This window comes from Astatotilapia calliptera, chromosome 5, assembly GCF_964374335.1.
Source record: "Astatotilapia calliptera chromosome 5, fAstCal68.1, whole genome shotgun sequence".
Taxonomy (NCBI): Eukaryota; Metazoa; Chordata; class Actinopteri; order Cichliformes; family Cichlidae; genus Astatotilapia; species Astatotilapia calliptera.
The window spans coordinates 3,322,778-3,346,339 of NC_137426.1; the positions used below are offsets into that span (position 1 = coordinate 3,322,778).

A 23,562-nucleotide genomic window follows, 5' to 3' on the forward strand; every position below is an offset into this window, starting at 1 on the left:
CTCTGCCTTCCCCAGTGCAGTCTCCAGTGTCCCCAGTGCAGTCTCCAGTGTCCCCAGTGCAGTCTCCAGTGTCCCCAGTGCAGTCTCCAGTGTCCCCAGTGCAGCCTCCTGCAGCCCTGCTTTCCCCAGTACAGTCTCCAGTGTCCCCAGTGCAGCCTCCTTTAGCACAGTCACCCACTCAACCACCAGCACCACAACCGTCACTACCTCTAGTTCATTCCCCTGTGAAGTCATTAACTCCACCACCTACTCCACTCTCACCACCACCGTTACTACAGACATCAGTTCAGTCCCCTGTGCAGTCATTTACTTCTCCACCGTTAGCAGCTCAGGTCCCCGTGTGTCCAGCAGCTCAGGTCCCCGTGTGTCCAGCAGCTCAGGTCCCCGTGTGTCCAGCAGCTCAGGTCCCCGTGTGTCCAGCAGCTCAGCTCGCACCTGAACCTTTGGCCCAGTTCCCCGTAGCAGTGCGGTTTTCTAGCCAGCTTAACATTGAGCCCGGGGTCCCAATCCTCTCTGGCTCTACATCGGCTCCTGCTGGAAGCTCGGATGAGCTCATCCAGGACTCCGCGGCTCCCACGCCGCCATCTACCTCGTCCGCTGGGGGTTCCAGTGAGCCCGGCCAGCACCTCCCTGTCTCCGCTGGAGGGTCCGAGGGGCCCGTTCAGCCTCCTGTCTCCGCTGGAGGGTCCGAGGGGCCCGTTCAGCCTCCTGTCTCCGCTGGAGGGTCCGAGGGGCCCGTTCAGCCTCCTGTCTCCGCTGGAGGGTCCGAGGGGCCCGTTCAGCCTCCTGTCTCCGCTGGAGGGTCCGAGGGGCCCGTTCAGCCTCACGCCGCATCAGCTGGAGGGCCCGAGGAGCCTGTCCAGCCGCCATCTGCGACCGCCTCGTCATCGCCTGGCCCGGCTACATCCGCCTGTGCTTCTGCTACGCCTGGGCCTGCCTGTGCTTCTGCAACCTCGCCTGGCCCGGCCTCGGCCTCTGCAACCTCGCCTGGCCCGGCCTCGGCCTCTGCGTCCTCGCCTGGCCCGGCCTCGGCCTCTGCGTCCTCGCCTGGCCCGGCCTCGGCCTCTGCGTCCTCGCCTGGCCTGGCCTCGGCCTCTGCGTCCTCGCCTGGCCCGGCCTCGGCCTCTGCGTCCTCGCCTGGCCCGGCCTCGGCCTCTGCGTCCTCGCCTGGCCCGGCCTCAGAGCCTGCGTCCTCGCCTGGCCCGGCCTCAGAGCCTGCGTCCTCGCCTGGCCCGGCCTCAGAGCCTGCGTCCTCGCCTGGCCCGGCCTCAGAGCCTTCGTCTGCCGCAGCCTCCTCTTCAGAGCCTTCGTCTGCCGCAGCCTCCTCTTCAGAGCCTTCGTCTGCCGCAGCCTCCTCTTCAGAGCCTTCGTCTGCCGCAGCCTCCTCTTCAGAGCCCTCGTCTGCCGCAGCCTCCTCTTCAGAGCCCTCGTCTGCCGCAGCCTCCTCTTCAGAGCCCTCGTCTGCCGCAGCCTCCTCTTCAGAGCCCTCGTCTGCCGCAGCCTCCTCTTCAGAGCCCTCGTCTGCCGCAGCCTCCTCTTCAGAGCCCTCGTCTGCCGCAGCCTCCTCTTCAGAGCCCTCGTCTGCCGCAGCCTCCTCTTCAGAGCCCTCGTCTGCCGCAGCCTCCTCTTCAGAGCCCTCGTCTGCCGCAGCCTCCTCTTCAGAGCCCTCGTCTGCCGCAGCCTCCTCATCAGCTGCCTCGTCTGCCGCAGCCTCCTCATCAGCTGCCTCGTCTGCCGCAGCCTCCTCATCAGCTGCCTCGTCTGCCGCAGCCTCCTCATCAGCTGCCTCGTCTGCCGCAGCCTCCTCATCAGCTGCCTCGTCTGCCGCAGCCTCCTCATCAGCTGCCTCGTCTGCCGCAGCCTCCGCTTCTGCCTCGTCTGGCCCTGCGCCCACCGGGCCATGGCCGGCACGCCTGGGACTGGAGGGCCGCCGCTGCCTTCCGCGCGGTCGGCCTCCTGAACTGCTCCGTCGTCTCCTTCGCCGCCGCCGCTGCCTTGCGCACGGCCGGCCTCCTGAACTGTTTCCGCGTCTCCGCCGTTGCCTTGCGCACGGTCGGCCTCCTGAACTGTTTCCGCGTCTCCGCCGTTGCCTTCCGCACGGTCGGCCCCCTGAACTGCTCTGTGTTTTGGGTTGTTTTCTTGGGCTCCGGTGTTTTCTGTGCTCTTTGTTTTCTGTTCCGAGCCCTCCGTCCTGGGCCCCCGCCGCCCGCCCTGGGTTGTTTTCTGTTTGGTTTTGTTTTTCTGTGTTTGGGCTGTCTGGAGCCAGCCCTTGAGGGGGGGGTACTGTCACGGTCCTGGGTCTCCTGACCCAGCGTTTTTAGTTCTTTGTGATTTTCGTATTATTGTACTTGTGTGATTTATTCTATGGCTTCTAGTTTTGATCCCTTGCCCTTCATGTCTCCCTGTGTGCCCCTCTGTGTATCTGTGAGCCCTCGTCTCTCCTTATGTTTTATTCCATGCTTCCCCTGCCCATCATGTCTAAGTTCTCCCCGTGCTCTCTCTTCCCCCTGTGTGCCCTCTATGTATTTATGAGCCCTCGTCCCCTTTCGTGTTTATTCCGTGTCTCCCCTGCCTGTTATGTTGGTGTTCTACTCGTGCTCTCTCTCCTCCTGTCTGAACCTCTGTGCTCCCTGTTTCACCTCTCCCGTCAGTGTTCAGTTCACCCCGCCCTGTCTCGTTATGGTTATCAGTGTCACCTGTGTTCCCCGTGTGTTCCCACTCCCCTCGTTAACCCTCTGTGTATTTCTGTCTGCGTCTCCCTCTGTTCAGCGTGACGTCGTCCCTCATGTTATGTGGATCTCCCTGTGTCTCTCTGTGAGTTCTTAGTTTTCCCAGTTTAGTTTTGTATTTCCTATGTTCTGCCATTCCAGCATTAAAGCTGTGATTTTGAGTTCATCCCCGTGTCTGTGAGTTTTGCGTTTGGGTCCTCCTCCTGCCTGCCACACAGCCGAGCCTTGACAGACAAAGAGCATTCATGCTTCAGACTTGGCCTTTGTTGGGGGATTATACATGACTGGTCCCTTTACAGCAGGGGTGGGCAACTCCAGGCCTCGAGGGCCGTGTCCTGCAGGTTTTAGATCTCACACTGGGTCAACACACCTGAATCAAATGATTAGTTCATTACCAGGCCTCTGGAGAACTTCAAGAAATGTTGAAGAGGTAATTTAACCATTTAAATCAGCTGTGGTGGATCAAGGACACATCTAAAACCTGCAGGGACACCGGCCCTCATGGACTGGGATTGGGGACCCCTGGTATAGACCCTACAATACAGCAAAAACAGGGAAAACCCCAACAATCAGATGACCCCCTATGAGCAAGCAATCTGGCAACAGTGGGAAGGTAAATAGTGCATAAACACAGTGAATTAAAAAAAACTAAAGAAGATGAGTGGATGAGAAACTGAGTGCACTGTAAACAACGGTGCTGATTTGTGATTTGATACTAAGTGGTTTGACAAGGTTGTTCCCAAAATGAGTGCTGACTGTTCGCTACACAATCTCGGTGCTCGTTCACATTCTGGCTCGACTCGTCAGTTTATGGCATACAGGACAAGACATTCAGAAAGTACTTGAAAAGATACCAGCGTTATACACCAAAGCCTGACTCTGATAATTAACACCAAAACAACATCACTAGCTTTATTCTGTTTTAAAGACTGAGGTTCATCAGTCTTTCTTCATCTAATTATTGTTTTCTTCTGGATCCACCCAAACAGAAACAGCTTTAGGTGTAGCACATCTTCTTTTGAAATTTGTGTTTTTTGCCAGAAATATGTTTGTATGTTTCTAAACTGCCAATTACAGTAAACTAAAACCAACCAACCATTTCTGATCATCATTCATGTTCAAATGACGCTCATTTATGTCCTAACCAAATAAAGCCTTGCAGGCTCTTTATGTGCTTTGTTCTGAAGAGTGAAGGCAGATCAAATTTCTCCTACAGGTATGTCAAATGCACACTTATCCTGAGGTCGGGAAATGTTTTGATAGTAACACATTTTTAACACGTTTTGGTTTTTTATGCCACCAAAACATATTTATTGATGATAATAATAGAAATAATAATAATAATAATAATAATAATAATAATGATCTGAAATATAAAAAGGTTTTTATGTCCACACAAGACATCATGATAAAGAAAAACACCTTCACAGTTATCAAAAATCTCAATCTGAGAGCTTCAGGAGACTTGAAACAAAAGTTACTCAGCAACATGAAAACCAAACAAAAAGAGAGGCAACAAAGGAACCAGCAGCTCAGCTTGTAACTCGCACCTACTGTAATCAGTGGAACCTGTAAAAGTTTAGATAAAGCTAAATCAGCTGACATCCAGACCAAGGTACAAAATTATTTTCTCTTGTCTATTTTTTCCCCAAATCCCATAAGAACTGCAAGTTTTTTACTTTCACCTGAAAACCCACTGCATGTGGGGAAGAAACAAAACGAATAAGAATTTAAAAGAAAGTATAAGTTTAAGACATTAAGACCTAAAAAACACTCAATGATGAGCAAAACTGAAAACACCTCATAGGTGACGAATTATGAATTTAGGACCCGTTTTAAAGTCCTTTTATTGGTTTTTAAACCTCTAAATGGTCTGGCACCTGTTTATTTGTCTGACTTGTTGAAGCCCCACGTCCCCACTCGTTCCCTTCGGTCAGCTGAGCAGTTGCTGCTTTCGGCCCCAAAGTCACGGCTGAAACTTGGAGGAGACCGAACGTTCTCTGTTGCAGCGCCGAAGCTTTGGAATAACCTTCCTCTCCATGTTAGACAGGCTACATCAGTGCCAGTTTTAAGTCTTTATTAAAAACCTATTTTTATTCCCTGGCTTTTAACTCTGTGGGTAACTGACTTTTTTTATTTTTTTTATTGCTATTTCTGGTTTTATTACCATGTGCATATTAGTATTGTACAGCACTTTGGTCTACCAGGTGTGTTTTTAAAGTGCTATATAAATAAATGATGATGATGATGTTTTTGAAAACATTTGTCTCATGGCATGAGGATTCAGGTAAAAGAGTACAAAACCACAAATATATCTAATAACGTTAAATCAGTAACAATTTGCACAGTGACACTGCACCAGTGGCATAAACATGCAAAGTCCAGTTTAATGACTCTGATTAGCAGACATGCCTGTTAAGATTTTTTTTTTTTTAAACAGGAGAAAAAGAAAATATTGTCACCCAACATACCGTGTTTATAAAGGGAGAAACTCCACACCAGGAATGAAACCTTTTTTTAAAGCAGACTGTAAAACTGTCCTTTCAGGAAGTTGAAGTGAGAGTCTGTGGGGATCAACTCATTTTTGATGTGGCTCCAGTTTTTTGTTTTTTCTTCTGTGTTGAATTTTTTTCTTCATCCTGGAACTTTTTGTGCACCAGAAGTGGGCAAATATGCAAAATAATGATGCAACCAAACAGACTAAACAACCAATCACTGCATATAACATCATTTGGGATTATCCAATCTAACTCCAAACCTCTTGGCGAGGTGGAGGAAGCCGGCGTGCAAACACTGGCATCTATATAAATTCCTTGCACTCCCTACAATCTAATAGAGCATGTTGTTTGTGAGGGTAAGTACAATCTTTATTTAGTGTGTACTGTTACTGCATTACTGGACTGGAAATACTTTGCAGACTATAAATTACTGTGTTGTTGTTTGATATCCTTTTTTGCTGTTTTCCATATTTGTTATATAATTTTAACTTTTTCTGGGGTTTTAATTTTAGATTTTTAGATTACAAGTGTTGTCTTAGCAGTTTTATTGCAGCTAGAACTGAAGTGTAATGAATGCAGTTTCCTGTAGTAACTTGTTTGGTGGAGGTTTGATTTTAACAAAGAAAGTAAAGAACATGTGAGCAGTTGTGATTTGATAAAGTTTCAAGCTGTGTTTGAAACATCGAATGTCTTTCACAGATCAATGCGCTGTACTGTAACAGCTCTTTTACTCATGAATGTTTGAGCCTTTTCAATGCCACACAGTAACCTCCAACACCATCTCTGTGTGTGTGTGTGTGTGTGCGTGCGTGCGTGCGTGCGTGCGTGCGTGCGTGTCATTTCAGACTGGGAGGATTTGTCGTGTCAGACATGAATTTGTCTTCAGTCAATTTCTCTTCCACTCCAACCTCGTATGAGGAGAATCCCCTCCTGACCAACTACATAGTAGCTGCAGCCCTCTGCATCACCATTAATTACATCAATGGCACCCTGATCCACACCTTCAGAAAATATCAGGTATAAACTCGTACATTGTTGTACAAATCATGAAAAATTGTGATTATTATTACTGCAGCACAGGGCAGATCTTAAATGCAAACCCTTTCTGACTTTGTTTTGTTCTGCTTAAAGAAACGGATGCAGAGTTTTACCTGTTTTGAGTTTAATCTAATGGCAAAGCTCGTTCTTCTTTTTGTTTAAAAGGATAAAGATCAGTATTTGCTGCCTGACTGCATATGTACAGTAGTATTTTGTATTATATATTTATGCGTTCATGTTTTTGGTGTGCTGGTTTTGCTCTGAATCTTAAGTGATACATGAAAAAAGAGTAGTTTATCACTCTCACTGTGATTCATTTTCAGATTTTTCTATGTAAAAAACGACATTAGGAAATATTGATACAGTGTGCTTCTCTGCAAATAGTGTATTTTTATGCATCAAGGCATGCCTTTAAATCTAGTCTTTTACTCCGTATTATTGAAATAAAATAAAAATCATCTGCTTCTGGAAAACATGGAAGCTTTCTTTAAAGGTGTAAAATTTCAGGAAAATGTGATTAAATCAATATTAAGTAGTTCGAATAGTTAAAAATCCTTATTGTAATACTTTGTGTCAGTTATTGCTAACCGTAGAGTCTGCTTTCAGTACCATGTAGTGAAAATCTTTTCTTGCCCATTTGCAGAAACATCAAATTGCTTTAAAAGGAATCCTGTTTCCCTCACATGTGTGGATTCACTGTTTTTACTCTACAGATCTTACATTCAAACCCTCGTTACATTCTCTTCATCCACCTGGTGATCAATGACATGATGTTGCTTTTCCTGTCAACTCTTCTCCTCATCATCAGTTACGCCCTGCGCATCTTCTTCGTGCCTTACTGCATCATCCTGCTGATCATTTCCATCATCGTCTCCCACAACTCCCCATTAAATCTGGCTGGCATGTCAATCGAGTGTTACATCGCCGTCTGCATGCCTCTCCGTCACGGGCAGATCTGTACAGTCAAGAAAACCTACATTCTGATTGGTTTGATCTGGGCTGCCAGTGCACTCTCTATCCTCCCTGACCTGTTCATCCTCCTGGCTACAGAGCCTCTGCAGTTCTTTCACTCTAAAGTGAGATGCATTAGAGATTTCGTGTTCAGAAGCACATACAGCCAGAACAAGAGGGACGCTTCACACATTGTTTGTCTTGTCGTGGTCTGGCTCACACTCATATACACCTACGCTAGGATTATATTTGCAGCCAAGGGACTAACCGGTGACATCAAAAAAGCCAGAAACACTATTCTTCTTCATGGTTTTCAGGTGCTGCTACTTATGCTGAATTATGTGAGGAACATTTTTGAACAGAGCTTGTTTTTTTTATTCCCAAACCGGGAAAGTCAAATACGATTTGCTTCCTTTGTCATTGTCCAGATCATACCACGGTTTATAGGTCCCATCGTTTATGGACTGCGAGACCAGACGTTCAGGAAATATGTGAGAAGGTACCTCGTTTGCCGTGAGAGAGGAATCGCCCACCCAGAAAACACCACTACTAAAAAGGCCTCACTTAATGTTACATCTGCAACAGTATAAAACTTTATTATTAACTTAATTTGTGTTTTTTATGCTGCAAATAAATAAATAAATACTATTGCTTGATTTTATAAAGCATATTTCTTTTTTCCGGGGGGGGGGGCTTATAATTATTCAATGAAAAGAAAATATCCACTGGGATTAGTCAAGAAATTATGAAACATTTTTATAAATTCCATGTTAATGTGCAATGAAAACACTAAAAGTAAAGCAGAAAATACTCACCACCAGCCTTCAATGATCAGAGGTTAGTTTGGGGTTTACTGTGCATCATGCTTTGGTAATAAATAATAAATAAAGTCCTCTTAGGTCAGAATATGCTTCATTTTCTTCTCTTCTTCTTGGCCTTTTTATCTTATAAATTAAGGATAATGAAAATTGCTGTGACTGATTCATATATTTTTAAGAAACTGTGACAAAGAGCATTCATGCTTCAGACTTGGCCTTTGTTGGGGGATTATACATGACTGGTCCCTTTACAGCAGGGGTGGGCAACTCCAGGCCTCGAGGGCCGTGTCCTGCAGGTTTTAGATCTCACACTGGGTCAACACACCTGAATCAAATGATTAGTTCATTACCAGGCCTCTGGAGAACTTCAAGAAATGTTGAAGAGGTAATTTAACCATTTAAATCAGCTGTGGTGGATCAAGGACACATCTAAAACCTGCAGGGACACCGGCCCTCATGGACTGGGATTGGGGACCCCTGGTATAGACCCTACAATACAGCAAAAACAGGGAAAACCCCAACAATCAGATGACCCCCTATGAGCAAGCAATCTGGCAACAGTGGGAAGGTAAATAGTGCATAAACACAGTGAATTAAAAAAAACTAAAGAAGATGAGTGGATGAGAAACTGAGTGCACTGTAAACAACGGTGCTGATTTGTGATTTGATACTAAGTGGTTTGACAAGGTTGTTCCCAAAATGAGTGCTGACTGTTCGCTACACAATCTCGGTGCTCGTTCACATTCTGGCTCGACTCGTCAGTTTATGGCATACAGGACAAGACATTCAGAAAGTACTTGAAAAGATACCAGCGTTATACACCAAAGCCTGACTCTGATAATTAACACCAAAACAACATCACTAGCTTTATTCTGTTTTAAAGACTGAGGTTCATCAGTCTTTCTTCATCTAATTATTGTTTTCTTCTGGATCCACCCAAACAGAAACAGCTTTAGGTGTAGCACATCTTCTTTTGAAATTTGTGTTTTTTGCCAGAAATATGTTTGTATGTTTCTAAACTGCCAATTACAGTAAACTAAAACCAACCAACCATTTCTGATCATCATTCATGTTCAAATGACGCTCATTTATGTCCTAACCAAATAAAGCCTTGCAGGCTCTTTATGTGCTTTGTTCTGAAGAGTGAAGGCAGATCAAATTTCTCCTACAGGTATGTCAAATGCACACTTATCCTGAGGTCGGGAAATGTTTTGATAGTAACACATTTTTAACACGTTTTGGTTTTTTATGCCACCAAAACATATTTATTGATGATAATAATAGAAATAATAATAATAATAATAATAATAATAATAATAATAATAATAATAATAATAATAATAATAATAATAATAATAATGATCTGAAATATAAAAAGGTTTTTATGTCCACACAAGACATCATGATAAAGAAAAACACCTTCACAGTTATCAAAAATCTCAATCTGAGAGCTTCAGGAGACTTGAAACAAAAGTTACTCAGCAACATGAAAACCAAACAAAAAGAGAGGCAACAAAGGAACCAGCAGCTCAGCTCGTAACTCGCACCTACTGTAATCAGTGGAACCTGTAAAAGTTTAGATAAAGCTAAATCAGCTGACATCCAGACCAAGGTACAAAATTATTTTCTCTTGTCTATTTTTTCCCCAAATCCCATAAGAACTGCAAGTTTTTTACTTTCACCTGAAAACCCACTGCATGTGGGGAAGAAACAAAACGAATAAGAATTTAAAAGAAAGTATAAGTTTAAGACATTAAGACCTAAAAAACACTCAATGATGAGCAAAACTGAAAACACCTCATAGGTGACGAATTATGAATTTAGGACCCGTTTTAAAGTCCTTTTATTGGTTTTTAAACCTCTAAATGGTCTGGCACCTGTTTATTTGTCTGACTTGTTGAAGCCCCACGTCCCCACTCGTTCCCTTCGGTCAGCTGAGCAGTTGCTGCTTTCAGTCCCAAAGTCACGGCTGAAACTTGGAGGAGACCGAACGTTCTCTGTTGCAGCGCCGAAGCTTTGGAATAACCTTCCTCTCCATGTTAGACAGGCTACATCAGTGCCAGTTTTAAGTCTTTATTAAAAACCTATTTTTATTCCCTGGCTTTTAACTCTGTGGGTAACTGACTTTTTTTTTTTATTGCTATTTCTGGTTTTATTACCATGTGCATATTAGTATTGTACAGCACTTTGGTCTACCAGGTGTGTTTTTAAAGTGCTATATAAATAAATGATGATGATGATGTTTTTGAAAACATTTGTCTCATGGCATGAGGATTCAGGTAAAAGAGTACAAAACCACAAATATATCTAATAACGTTAAATCAGTAACAATTTGCACAGTGACACTGCACCAGTGGCATAAACATGCAAAGTCCAGTTTAATGACTCTGATTAGCAGACATGCCTGTTAAGATTTTTTTTTTTAAACAGGAGAAAAAGAAAATATTGTCACCCAACATACCGTGTTTATAAAGGGAGAAACTCCACACCAGGAATGAAACCTTTTTTTAAAGCAGACTGTAAAACTGTCCTTTCAGGAAGTTGAAGTGAGAGTCTGTGGGGATCAACTCATTTTTGATGTGGCTCCAGTTTTTTGTTTTTTCTTCTGTGTTGAATTTTTTTCTTCATCCTGGAACTTTTTGTGCACCAGAAGTGGGCAAATATGCAAAATAATGATGCAACCAAACAGACTAAACAACCAATCACTGCATATAACATCATTTGGGATTATCCAATCTAACTCCAAACCTCTTGGCGAGGTGGAGGAAGCCGGCGTGCAAACACTGGCATCTATATAAATTCCTTGCACTCCCTACAATCTAATAGAGCATGTTGTTTGTGAGGGTAAGTACAATCTTTATTTAGTGTGTACTGTTACTGCATTACTGGACTGGAAATACTTTGCAGACTATAAATTACTGTGTTGTTGTTTGATATCCTTTTTTGCTGTTTTCCATATTTGTTATATAATTTTAACTTTTTCTGGGGTTTTAATTTTAGATTTTTAGATTACAAGTGTTGTCTTAGCAGTTTTATTGCAGCTAGAACTGAAGTGTAATGAATGCAGTTTCCTGTAGTAACTTGTTTGGTGGAGGTTTGATTTTAACAAAGAAAGTAAAGAACATGTGAGCAGTTGTGATTTGATAAAGTTTCAAGCTGTGTTTGAAACATCGAATGTCTTTCACAGATCAATGCGCTGTACAGTAACAGCTCTTTTATTCATGAATGTTTGAGCCTTTTCAATGCCACACAGTAACCTCCAACACCGTCTGTGTGTGTGTGTGTGTGTGTGTGTGTGTGTGTGTGTGTGTGTGTGTGTGTGTGTGTGTGTGTGTGTGTGTGTCATTTCAGACTGGGAGGATTTGTCGTGTCAGACATGAATTTGTCTTCAGTCAATTTCTCTTCCACTCCAACCTCGTATGAGGAGAATCCCCTCCTGACCAACTACATAGTAGCTGCAGCCCTCTGCATCACCATTAATTACATCAATGGCACCCTGATCCACACCTTCAGAAAATATCAGGTATAAACTCGTACATTGTTGTACAAATCATGAAAAAAGAGTAGTTTATCACTCTCACTGTGATTCATTTTCAGATTTTTCTATGTAAAAAACGACATTAGGAAATATTGATACAGTGTGCTTCTCTGCAAATAGTGTATTTTTATGCATCAAGGCATGCCTTTAAATCTAGTCTTTTACTCCGTATTATTGAAATAAAATAAAAATCATCTGCTTCTGGAAAACATGGAAGCTTTCTTTAAAGGTGTAAAATTTCAGGAAAATGTGATTAAATCAATATTAAGTAGTTCGAATAGTTAAAAATCCTTATTGTAATACTTTGTGTCAGTTATTGCTAACCGTAGAGTCTGCTTTCAGTACCATGTAGTGAAAATCTTTTCTTGCCCATTTGCAGAAACATCAAATTGCTTTAAAAGGAATCCTGTTTCCCTCACATGTGTGGATTCACTGTTTTTACTCTACAGATCTTACATTCAAACCCTCGTTACATTCTCTTCATCCACCTGGTGATCAATGACATGATGTGGCTTTTCCTGTCAACTCTTCTCCTCATCATCAGTTACGCCCTGCGCATCTTCTTCGTGCCTTACTGCATCATCCTGCTGATCATTTCCATCATCGTCTCCCACAACTCCCCATTAAATCTGGCTGGCATGGCAATCGAGTGTTACATCGCCGTCTGCATGCCTCTCCGTCACGGGCAGATCTGTACAGTCAAGAAAACCTACATTCTGATTGGTTTGATCTGGGCTGCCAGTGCACTCTCTATCCTCCCTGACCTGTTCATCCTCCTGGCTACAGAGCCTCTGCAGTTCTTTCACTCTAAAGTGAGATGCATTAGAGATTTCGTGTTCAGAAGCACATACAGCCAGAACAAGAGGGACGCTTCACACATTGTTTGTCTTGTCGTGGTCTGGCTCACACTCATATACACCTACGCTAGGATTATATTTGCAGCCAAGGGACTAACCGGTGACATCAAAAAAGCCAGAAACACTATTCTTCTTCATGGTTTTCAGGTGCTGCTACTTATGCTGAATTATCTGAGGAACATTTTTGAACGGAGCTTGTTTTTTTTATTCCCAAACCGGGAAAGTCAAATACGATTTGCTGCCTTTGTCATTGTCCAGATCATACCACGGTTTATAAGTCCCATCGTTTATGGACTGCGAGACCAGACGTTCAGGAAATATGTGAGAAGGTACCTCGTTTGCCGTGAGAGAGGAATCGCCCACCCAGAAAACACCACTACTAAAAAGGCCTCACTTAATGTTACATCTGCAACAGTATAAAACTTTATTATTAACTTAATTTGTGTTTTTTATGCTGCAAATAAATAAATAAATACTATTGCTTGATTTTATAAAGCATATTTCTTTTTTCCGGGGGGGGGGGCTTATAATTATTCAATGAAAAGAAAATATCCACTGGGATTAGTCAAGAAATTATGAAACATTTTTATAAATTCCATGTTAATGTGCAATGAAAACACTAAAAGTAAAGCAGAAAATACTCACCACCAGCCTTCAATGATCAGAGGTTAGTTTGGGGTTTACTGTGCATCATGCTTTGGTAATAAATAATAAATAAAGTCCTCTTAGGTCAGAATATGCTTCATTTTCTTCTCTTCTTTTTGGCCTTTTTATCTTAAAAATTAAGGATAATGAAAATTGCTGTGACTGATTCATATATTTTTAAGAAACTGTGACAATGTCACGGTCCTGGGTCTCCTGACCCAGCGTTTTTAGTTCTTTGTGATTTTCGTATTATTGTACTTGTGTGATTTATTCTATGGCTTCTAGTTTTGATCCCTTGCCCTTCATGTCTCCCTGTGTGCCCCTCTGTGTATCTGTGAGCCCTCGTCTCTCCTTATGTTTTATTCCATGCTTCCCCTGCCCATCATGTCTAAGTTCTCCCCGTGCTCTCTCTTCCCCCTGTGTGCCCTCTATGTATTTATGAGCCCTCGTCCCCTTTCGTGTTTATTCCGTGTCTCCCCTGCCTGTTATGTTGGTGTTCTACTCGTGCTCTCTCTCCTCCTGTCTGAACCTCTGTGCTCCCTGTTTCACCTCTCCCGTCAGTGTTCAGTTCACCCCGCCCTGTCTCGTTATGGTTATCAGTGTCACCTGTGTTCCCCGTGTGTTCCCACTCCCCTCGTTAACCCTCTGTGTATTTCTGTCTGCGTCTCCCTCTGTTCAGCGTGACGTCGTCCCTCATGTTATGTGGATCTCCCTGTGAGTTCTTAGTTTGTAGTTTTCCCAGTTTAGTTTTGTATTTCCTATGTTCTGCCATTCCAGCATTAAAGCTGTGATTTTGAGTTCATCCCCGTGTCTGTGAGTTTTGCGTTTGGGTCCTCCTCCTGCCTGCCACACAGCCGAGCCTTGACAGTACGACGTCACCAGATATGGACCCAGCAGCACTCAACCCACCAGAAGAACTGCGTCTGGACATAATCTACTCCGTGGAAAGACTCCTGCATCTGTGGCTCGAACATGAGGGGAAGGAATTTCGCCGTGCTGTGGAAACCAAACTACAGCGCTTGTTCTCTGGTCTTCCCTGGCTACTCAGTGCGCTCCACCCACTCGAACAGGATTTAATCCGCAACGAGCTCCACCTTCATCCCCCAGCTGCTACTACCCACCTGCCTGAAGGGCCGGATGTGGAGCCGCTCAGCCCGTCAGAGCCATCATCAAAAAAGAAACGGCATTCACGCCGCCGACGCGCCACCCCACAGCCGGACATTCGGCCTTCTAATTCACCTTCTGTGCTGCCAGAAGCTCCGTCGGCTCCCTCGCCGCCACCCGCAGCTCAGTTAGCTCCCTCGCCGCCACCCGCGGCTCAGTTAGCTCCCTCGCCGCCACCCGCGGCTCAGTTAGCTCCCTCGCCGCCACCCGCGGCTCAGTTAGCTCCCTCGCCGCCACCCGCGGCTCAGTTAGCTCCCTCGCCGCCACCCGCGGCTCAGTCTCCTGTGTCCCCGCTAGCTCAGCCATTAACTCCACCACAAGCTCCATTTTCACCTCTACCATCGCTTCAGTCATCAGTTCGGTCTGCCACTCAGTCGCCCTTAGCTCCATCATCCACACTACCACCTGTTTCTCTTCCACCACAACCGTCACTACACCCAGCCACTCAGGCTGCTACTCAGTCAGACATTCAACCCATAGCCCTGCCGTTAATATGCTCTGTAGCTGAGCCACTAGCCGCCCGACCCGCAGCCACTTCAGCCACTCCTCCACCCGTCACACCTCCACTACAACCATCACTGCAGTCTCTAGCGCAGTCTCCCGCAGCTCTGCCTTCCCCAGTGCAGTCTCCAGTGTCCCCAGTGCAGTCTCCAGTGTCCCCAGTGCAGTCTCCAGTGTCCCCAGTGCAGTCTCCAGTGTCCCCAGTGCAGTCTCCAGTGTCCCCAGTGCAGCCTCCTGCAGCCCTGCTTTCCCCAGTACAGTCTCCAGTGTCCCCAGTGCAGCCTCCTTTAGCACAGTCACCCACTCAACCACCAGCACCACAACCGTCACTACCTCTAGTTCATTCCCCTGTGAAGTCATTAACTCCACCACCTACTCCACTCTCACCACCACCGTTACTACAGACATCAGTTCAGTCCCCTGTGCAGTCATTTACTTCTCCACCGTTAGCAGCTCAGGTCCCCGTGTGTCCAGCAGCTCAGGTCCCCGTGTGTCCAGCAGCTCAGGTCCCCGTGTGTCCAGCAGCTCAGGTCCCCGTGTGTCCAGCAGCTCAGGTCCCCGTGTGTCCAGCAGCTCAGCTCGCACCTGAACCTTTGGCCCAGTTCCCCGTAGCAGTGCGGTTTTCTAGCCAGCTTAACATTGAGCCCGGGGTCCCAATCCTCTCTGGCTCTACATCGGCTCCTGCTGGAAGCTCGGATGAGCTCATCCAGGACTCCGCGGCTCCCACGCCGCCATCTACCTCGTCCGCTGGGGGTTCCAGTGAGCCCGGCCAGCACCTCCCTGTCTCCGCTGGAGGGTCCGAGGGGCCCGTTCAGCCTCCTGTCTCCGCTGGAGGGTCCGAGGGGCCCGTTCAGCCTCCTGTCTCCGCTGGAGGGTCCGAGGGGCCCGTTCAGCCTCACGCCGCATCAGCTGGAGGGCCCGAGGAGCCTGTCCAGCCGCCATCTGCGACCGCCTCGTCATCGCCTGGCCCGGCTACATCCGCCTGTGCTTCTGCTACGCCTGGGCCTGCCTGTGCTTCTGCAACCTCGCCTGGCCCGGCCTCGGCCTCTGCAACCTCGCCTGGCCCGGCCTCGGCCTCTGCGTCCTCGCCTGGCCCGGCCTCGGCCTCTGCGTCCTCGCCTGGCCCGGCCTCGGCCTCTGCGTCCTCGCCTGGCCCGGCCTCGGCCTCTGCGTCCTCGCCTGGCCCGGCCTCGGCCTCTGCGTCCTCGCCTGGCCCGGCCTCAGAGCCTGCGTCCTCGCCTGGCCCGGCCTCAGAGCCTGCGTCCTCGCCTGGCCCGGCCTCAGAGCCTGCGTCCTCGCCTGGCCCGGCCTCAGAGCCTTCGTCCTCGCCTGGCCCGGCCTCAGAGCCTTCGTCTGCCGCAGCCTCCTCTTCAGAGCCTTCGTCTGCCGCAGCCTCCTCTTCAGAGCCTTCGTCTGCCGCAGCCTCCTCTTCAGAGCCTTCGTCTGCCGCAGCCTCCTCTTCAGAGCCCTCGTCTGCCGCAGCCTCCTCTTCAGAGCCCTCGTCTGCCGCAGCCTCCTCTTCAGAGCCCTCGTCTGCCGCAGCCTCCTCTTCAGAGCCCTCGTCTGCCGCAGCCTCCTCTTCAGAGCCCTCGTCTGCCGCAGCCTCCTCTTCAGAGCCCTCGTCTGCCGCAGCCTCCTCTTCAGAGCCCTCGTCTGCCGCAGCCTCCTCTTCAGAGCCCTCGTCTGCCGCAGCCTCCTCTTCAGAGCCCTCGTCTGCCGCAGCCTCCTCTTCAGAGCCCTCGTCTGCCGCAGCCTCCTCATCAGCTGCCTCGTCTGCCGCAGCCTCCTCATCAGCTGCCTCGTCTGCCGCAGCCTCCTCATCAGCTGCCTCGTCTGCCGCAGCCTCCTCATCAGCTGCCTCGTCTGCCGCAGCCTCCTCATCAGCTGCCTCGTCTGCCGCAGCCTCCGCTTCTGCCTCGTCTGGCCCTGCGCCCACCGGGCCATGGCCGGCACGCCTGGGACTGGAGGGCCGCCGCTGCCTTCCGCGCGGTCGGCCTCCTGAACTGCTCCGTCGTCTCCTTCGCCGCCGCCGCTGCCTTGCGCACGGCCGGCCTCCTGAACTGTTTCCGCGTCTCCGCCGTTGCCTTGCGCACGGTCGGCCTCCTGAACTGTTTCCGCGTCTCCGCCGTTGCCTTCCGCACGGTCGGCCCCCTGAACTGCTCTGTGTTTTGGGTTGTTTTCTTGGGCTCCGGTGTTTTCTGTGCTCTTTGTTTTCTGTTCCGAGCCCTCCGTCCTGGGCCCCCGCCGCCCGCCCTGGGTTGTTTTCTGTTTGGTTTTGTTTTTCTGTGTTTGGGCTGTCTGGAGCCAGCCCTTGAGGGGGGGGTACTGTCACGGTCCTGGGTCTCCTGACCCAGCGTTTTTAGTTCTTTGTGATTTTCGTATTATTGTACTTGTGTGATTTATTCTATGGCTTCTAGTTTTGATCCCTTGCCCTTCATGTCTCCCTGTGTGCCCCTCTGTGTATCTGTGAGCCCTCGTCTCTCCTTATGTTTTATTCCATGCTTCCCCTGCCCATCATGTCTAAGTTCTCCCCGTGCTCTCTCTTCCCCCTGTGTGCCCTCTATGTATTTATGAGCCCTCGTCCCCTTTCGTGTTTATTCCGTGTCTCCCCTGCCTGTTATGTTGGTGTTCTACTCGTGCTCTCTCTCCTCCTGTCTGAACCTCTGTGCTCCCTGTTTCACCTCTCCCGTCAGTGTTCAGTTCACCCCGCCCTGTCTCGTTATGGTTATCAGTGTCACCTGTGTTCCCCGTGTGTTCCCACTCCCCTCGTTAACCCTCTGTGTATTTCTGTCTGCGTCTCCCTCTGTTCAGCGTGACGTCGTCCCTCATGTTATGTGGATCTCCCTGTGTCTCTCTGTGAGTTCTTAGTTTTCCCAGTTTAGTTTTGTATTTCCTATGTTCTGCCATTCCAGCATTAAAGCTGTGATTTTGAGTTCATCCCCGTGTCTGTGAGTTTTGCGTTTGGGTCCTCCTCCTGCCTGCCACACAGCCGAGCCTTGACAGACAAAGAGCATTCATGCTTCAGACTTGGCCTTTGTTGGGGGATTATACATGACTGGTCCCTTTACAGCAGGGGTGGGCAACTCCAGGCCTCGAGGGCCGTGTCCTGCAGGTTTTAGATCTCACACTGGGTCAACACACCTGAATCAAATGATTAGTTCATTACCAGGCCTCTGGAGAACTTCAAGAAATGTTGAAGAGGTAATTTAACCATTTAAATCAGCTGTGGTGGATCAAGGACACATCTAAAACCTGCAGGGACACCGGCCCTCATGGACTGGGATTGGGGACCCCTGGTATAGACCCTACAATACAGCAAAAACAGGGAAAACCCCAACAATCAGATGACCCCCTATGAGCAAGCAATCTGGCAACAGTGGGAAGGTAAATAGTGCATAAACACAGTGAATTAAAAAAAACTAAAGAAGATGAGTGGATGAGAAACTGAGTGCACTGTAAACAACGGTGCTGATTTGTGATTTGATACTAAGTGGTTTGACAAGGTTGTTCCCAAAATGAGTGCTGACTGTTCGCTACACAATCTCGGTGCTCGTTCACATTCTGGCTCGACTCGTCAGTTTATGGCATACAGGACAAGACATTCAGAAAGTACTTGAAAAGATACCAGCGTTATACACCAAAGCCTGACTCTGATAATTAACACCAAAACAACATCACTAGCTTTATTCTGTTTTAAAGACTGAGGTTCATCAGTCTTTCTTCATCTAATTATTGTTTTCTTCTGGATCCACCCAAACAGAAACAGCTTTAGGTGTAGCACATCTTCTTTTGAAATTTGTGTTTTTTGCCAGAAATATGTTTGTATGTTTCTAAACTGCCAATTACAGTAAACTAAAACCAACCAACCATTTCTGATCATCATTCATGTTCAAATGACGCTCATTTATGTCCTAACCAAATAAAGCCTTGCAGGCTCTTTATGTGCTTTGTTCTGAAGAGTGAAGGCAGATCAAATTTCTCCTACAGGTATGTCAAATGCACACTTATCCTGAGGTCGGGAAATGTTTTGATAGTAACACATTTTTAACACGTTTTGGTTTTTTATGCCACCAAAACATATTTATTGATGATAATAATAGAAATAATAATAATAATAATAATAATAATAATAATAATAATAATAATAATAATAATGATCTGAAATATAAAAAGGTTTTTATGTCCACACAAGACATCATGATAAAGAAAAACACCTTCACAGTTATCAAAAATCTCAATCTGAGAGCTTCAGGAGACTTGAAACAAAAGTTACTCAGCAACATGAAAACCAAACAAAAAGAGAGGCAACAAAGGAACCAGCAGCTCAGCTCGTAACTCGCACCTACTGTAATCAGTGGAACCTGTAAAAGTTTAGATAAAGCTAAATCAGCTGACATCCAGACCAAGGTACAAAATTATTTTCTCTTGTCTATTTTTTCCCCAAATCCCATAAGAACTGCAAGTTTTTTACTTTCACCTGAAAACCCACTGCATGTGGGGAAGAAACAAAACGAATAAGAATTTAAAAGAAAGTATAAGTTTAAGACATTAAGACCTAAAAAACACTCAATGATGAGCAAAACTGAAAACACCTCATAGGTGACGAATTATGAATTTAGGACCCGTTTTAAAGTCCTTTTATTGGTTTTTAAACCTCTAAATGGTCTGGCACCTGTTTATTTGTCTGACTTGTTGAAGCCCCACGTCCCCACTCGTTCCCTTCGGTCAGCTGAGCAGTTGCTGCTTTCGGCCCCAAAGTCACGGCTGAAACTTGGAGGAGACCGAACGTTCTCTGTTGCAGCGCCGAAGCTTTGGAATAACCTTCCTCTCCATGTTAGACAGGCTACATCAGTGCCAGTTTTAAGTCTTTATTAAAAACCTATTTTTATTCCCTGGCTTTTAACTCTGTGGGTAACTGACTTTTTTTTTTTATTGCTATTTCTGGTTTTATTACCATGTGCATATTAGTATTGTACAGCACTTTGGTCTACCAGGTGTGTTTTTAAAGTGCTATATAAATAAATGATGATGATGATGTTTTTGAAAACATTTGTCTCATTGCATGAGGATTCAGGTAAAAGAGTACAAAACCACAAATATATCTAATAACGTTAAATCAGTAACAATTTGCACAGTGACACTGCACCAGTGGCATAAACATGCAAAGTCCAGTTTAATGACTCTGATTAGCAGACATGCCTGTTAAGATTTTTTTTTTTAAACAGGAGAAAAAGAAAATATTGTCACCCAACATACCGTGTTTATAAAGGGAGAAACTCCACACCAGGAATGAAACCTTTTTTTAAAGCAGACTGTAAAACTGTCCTTTCAGGAAGTTGAAGTGAGAGTCTGTGGGGATCAACTCATTTTTGATGTGGCTCCAGTTTTTTGTTTTTTCTTCTGTGTTGAATTTTTTTCTTCATCCTGGAACTTTTTGTGCACCAGAAGTGGGCAAATATGCAAAATAATGATGCAACCAAACAGACTAAACAACCAATCACTGCATATAACATCATTTGGGATTATCCAATCTAACTCCAAACCTCTTGGCGAGGTGGAGGAAGCCGGCGTGCAAACACTGGCATCTATATAAATTCCTTGCACTCCCTACAATCTAATAGAGCATGTTGTTTGTGAGGGTAAGTACAATCTTTATTTAGTGTGTACTGTTACTGCATTACTGGACTGGAAATACTTTGCAGACTATAAATTACTGTGTTGTTGTTTGATATCCTTTTTTGCTGTTTTCCATATTTGTTATATAATTTTAACTTTTTCTGGGGTTTTAATTTTAGATTTTTAGATTACAAGTGTTGTCTTAGCAGTTTTATTGCAGCTAGAACTGAAGTGTAATGAATGCAGTTTCCTGTAGTAACTTGTTTGGTGGAGGTTTGATTTTAACAAAGAAAGTAAAGAACATGTGAGCAGTTGTGATTTGATAAAGTTTCAAGCTGTGTTTGAAACATCGAATGTCTTTCACAGATCAATGCGCTGTACAGTAACAGCTCTTTTATTCATGAATGTTTGAGCCTTTTCAATGCCACACAGTAACCTCCAACACCATCTCTGTGTGTGTGTGTGTGTGTGTGTGTGTGTGTGTGTGTGTGTGTGTGTGTGTGTGTGCGTGCGTGCGTGCGTGCGTGCGTGCGTGCGTGCGTGCGTGCGTGCGTGTGTGTGTGTGTGTGTCATTTCAGACTGGGAGGATTTGTCGTGTCAGACATGAATTTGTCTTCAGTCAATTTCTCTTCCACTCTAACCTCGTATGAGGAGAATCCCCTCCTGACCAACTACATAGTAGCTGCAGCCCTCTGCATCACCATTAATTACATCAATGGCACCCTGATCCACACCTTCAGAAAATATCAGGTATAAACTCGTACATTGTTGTACAAATCATGAAAAAAGAGTAGTTTATCACTCTCACTGTGATTCATTTTCAGATTTTTCTATGTAAAAAACGACATTAGGAAATATTGATACAGTGTGCTTCTCTGCAAATAGTGTATTTTTATGCATCAAGGCATGCCTTTAAATCTAGTCTTTTACTCCGAATTATTGAAATAAAATAAAAATCATCTGCTTCTGGAAAACATGGAAGCTTTCTTTAAAGGTGTAAAATTTCAGGAAAATGTGATTAAATCAATATTAAGTAGTTCGAATAGTTAAAAATCCTTATTGTAATACTTTGTGTCAGTTATTGCTAACCGTAGAGTCTGCTTTCAGTACCATGTAGTGAAAATCTTTTCTTGCCCATTTGCAGAAACATCAAATTGCTTTAAAAGGAATCCTGTTTCCCTCACATGTGTGGATTCACTGTTTTTACTCTACAGATCTTACATTCAAACCCTCGTTACATTCTCTTCATCCACCTGGTGATCAATGACATGATGTGGCTTTTCCTGTCAACTCTTCTCCTCATCATCAGTTACGCCCTGCGCATCTTCTTCGTGCCTTACTGCATCATCCTGCTGATCATTTCCATCATCGTCACCCACAACTCCCCATTAAATCTGGCTGGCATGTCAATCGAGTGTTACATCGCCGTCTGCATGCCTCTCCGTCACGGGCAGATCTGTACAGTCAAGAAAACCTACATTCTGATTGGTTTGATCTGGGCTGCCAGTGCACTCTCTATCCTCCCTGACCTGTTCATCCTCCTGGCTACAGAGCCTCTGCAGTTCTTTCACTCTAAAGTGAGATGCGTTAGAGATTTCGTGTTCAGAAGCACATACAGCCTGAACAAGAGGGACGCTTCACACATTGTTTGTCTTGTCGTGGTCTGGCTCACACTCATATACACCTACGCTAGGATTATATTTGCAGCCAAGGGACTAACCGGTGACATCAAAAAAGCCAGAAACACTATTCTTCTTCATGGTTTTCAGGTGCTGCTACTTATGCTGAATTATGTGAGGCCCATTTTTGAACAGAGCTTGTTTTTTTTATTCCCAAACCGGGAAAGTCAAATACGATTTGCTTCCTTTGTCATTGTCCAGATCATACCACGGTTTATAAGTCCCATCGTTTATGGACTGCGAGACCAGACGTTCAGGAAATATGTGAGAAGGTACCTCGTTTGCCGTGAGAGAGGAATCACCCACCCAGAAAACACCACTACTAAAAAGGCCTCACTTAATGTTACATCTGTGTGACGCCCACAAGTGTATGGTCACTATTGTAATTTTTTTGTGAATTGTTTTTGATGTAAAAGACCTGATTTTATGGTGGTATTGCACTTTTCATTTAGAGTTTTGGACAATGTAATTGCGTGGCATTGCCACAAGGGAGAGATAGGGGTGAGTGCGATAGGCCGTTGCAACGCGTCTTGGCCTCAGACGAGGAAGAGCCTGCAGACCGAAAGCAACTGATGTCTCCTGTCTCTGCTTTTCTGTTAAAAAAAACAGTTTAAAAACAGACCCCATCGAATGGTGGTAACATAATTTTGGTGGCCCGTACAGGGATCAGCATGCTACGAGGGTGACTGCTGATTCTTTAATCAATGAACCAGAGACAGCCATCACAGGGCAGGCGTGTTGGAACAGCAGACGTGCAACTGAGGCAGCAGAGGGACCTGTGTCGAGGAGGGGAACCCCTGCTGGAGAGGTGACGGGCTGCGTGGTTGAGCTGACTGCACTGTGAGGAGTTGCTAGCCAAAGGACACACAATGGAGGACAGTGAAAGAAAAGAACTGGCTTGGCAGATCAGAAAGAGTCTTAATGCACTGACAGCAGAGGAACTCTTCCAGATTGCTACAAACATCACACCAGTACCTGATGTGGACCCCGCAAGTGTACGACGTGGTGATGAGGAAAGTTGTTTTGATTATGTTTGTGCTTATCTGCGCTGTAAGACATTGCTTGACTTAGAGGATCAGGGGTTTTCACACCTACTGTTGTTGAAAGATGCTATTATTCATCTCATTGATAGTCGTACAGCTGAAGTATCTCACCTTGTAGTCTCAAAGGAAAATGTTGTTACTCTCACAACACTTAAGCACCCTGAACAGAGTGATGTACTTACCTCAGCTATATTGCCTCTTGAGTCTGCTAATCCACAAACAACAGAGTATGAAATGCTAAAGGCTAACTACGAGGCACTTGGTAAAAAGTTAGCAGATTTACAAGTGACATCCGCAACACAAGACACACCCACCCCCACTATTACACAGTCACTCCAGCCTCGAGCTGAGAATGTGACAAACAGCCTCTCCACCACAGGCATGCGACAATCTAAGCCTGATCACATGTTTTCCCTAACAGACCTGCCATTTTTGCAACGCAGGGAGTTTAAAGTATATGGTGGTCAGGTTGGGGACATTGCATC

At 45.8% G+C, this 23,562-nt stretch overlaps 3 protein-coding genes across 3 annotated transcripts; all 3 read left to right on the plus strand.

Moving 5' to 3' along the window:
- The first annotated feature begins 4,278 nt into the window (after positions 1 to 4,278).
- LOC113021764 (odorant receptor 131-2-like) lies at positions 4,279 to 7,874 on the plus strand. The gene has a single exon (XM_080301553.1). It carries the CDS (start codon positions 6,949 to 6,951, stop codon positions 7,804 to 7,806), a length of 858 nt encoding a protein of 285 aa, XP_080157679.1. The 5' UTR covers positions 4,279 to 6,948; the 3' UTR covers positions 7,807 to 7,874.
- A 3,935-nt stretch (positions 7,875 to 11,809) lies between these two features.
- LOC145428814 (odorant receptor 131-2-like) lies at positions 11,810 to 12,924 on the plus strand. The gene has a single exon (XM_080301554.1). It carries the CDS (start codon positions 11,992 to 11,994, stop codon positions 12,847 to 12,849), a length of 858 nt encoding a protein of 285 aa, XP_080157680.1. The 5' UTR covers positions 11,810 to 11,991; the 3' UTR covers positions 12,850 to 12,924.
- Positions 12,925 to 20,867: 7,943 nt separating this feature from the next.
- LOC113021765 (odorant receptor 131-2-like) lies at positions 20,868 to 22,391 on the plus strand. Its single transcript, XM_026166479.2, has 2 exons — positions 20,868 to 21,105; positions 21,570 to 22,391. Exons 1-2 carry the CDS (start codon positions 20,959 to 20,961, stop codon positions 22,389 to 22,391), a joined length of 969 nt encoding a protein of 322 aa, XP_026022264.1. The 5' UTR covers positions 20,868 to 20,958.
- The last annotated feature ends 1,171 nt before the right edge of the window (positions 22,392 to 23,562 follow it).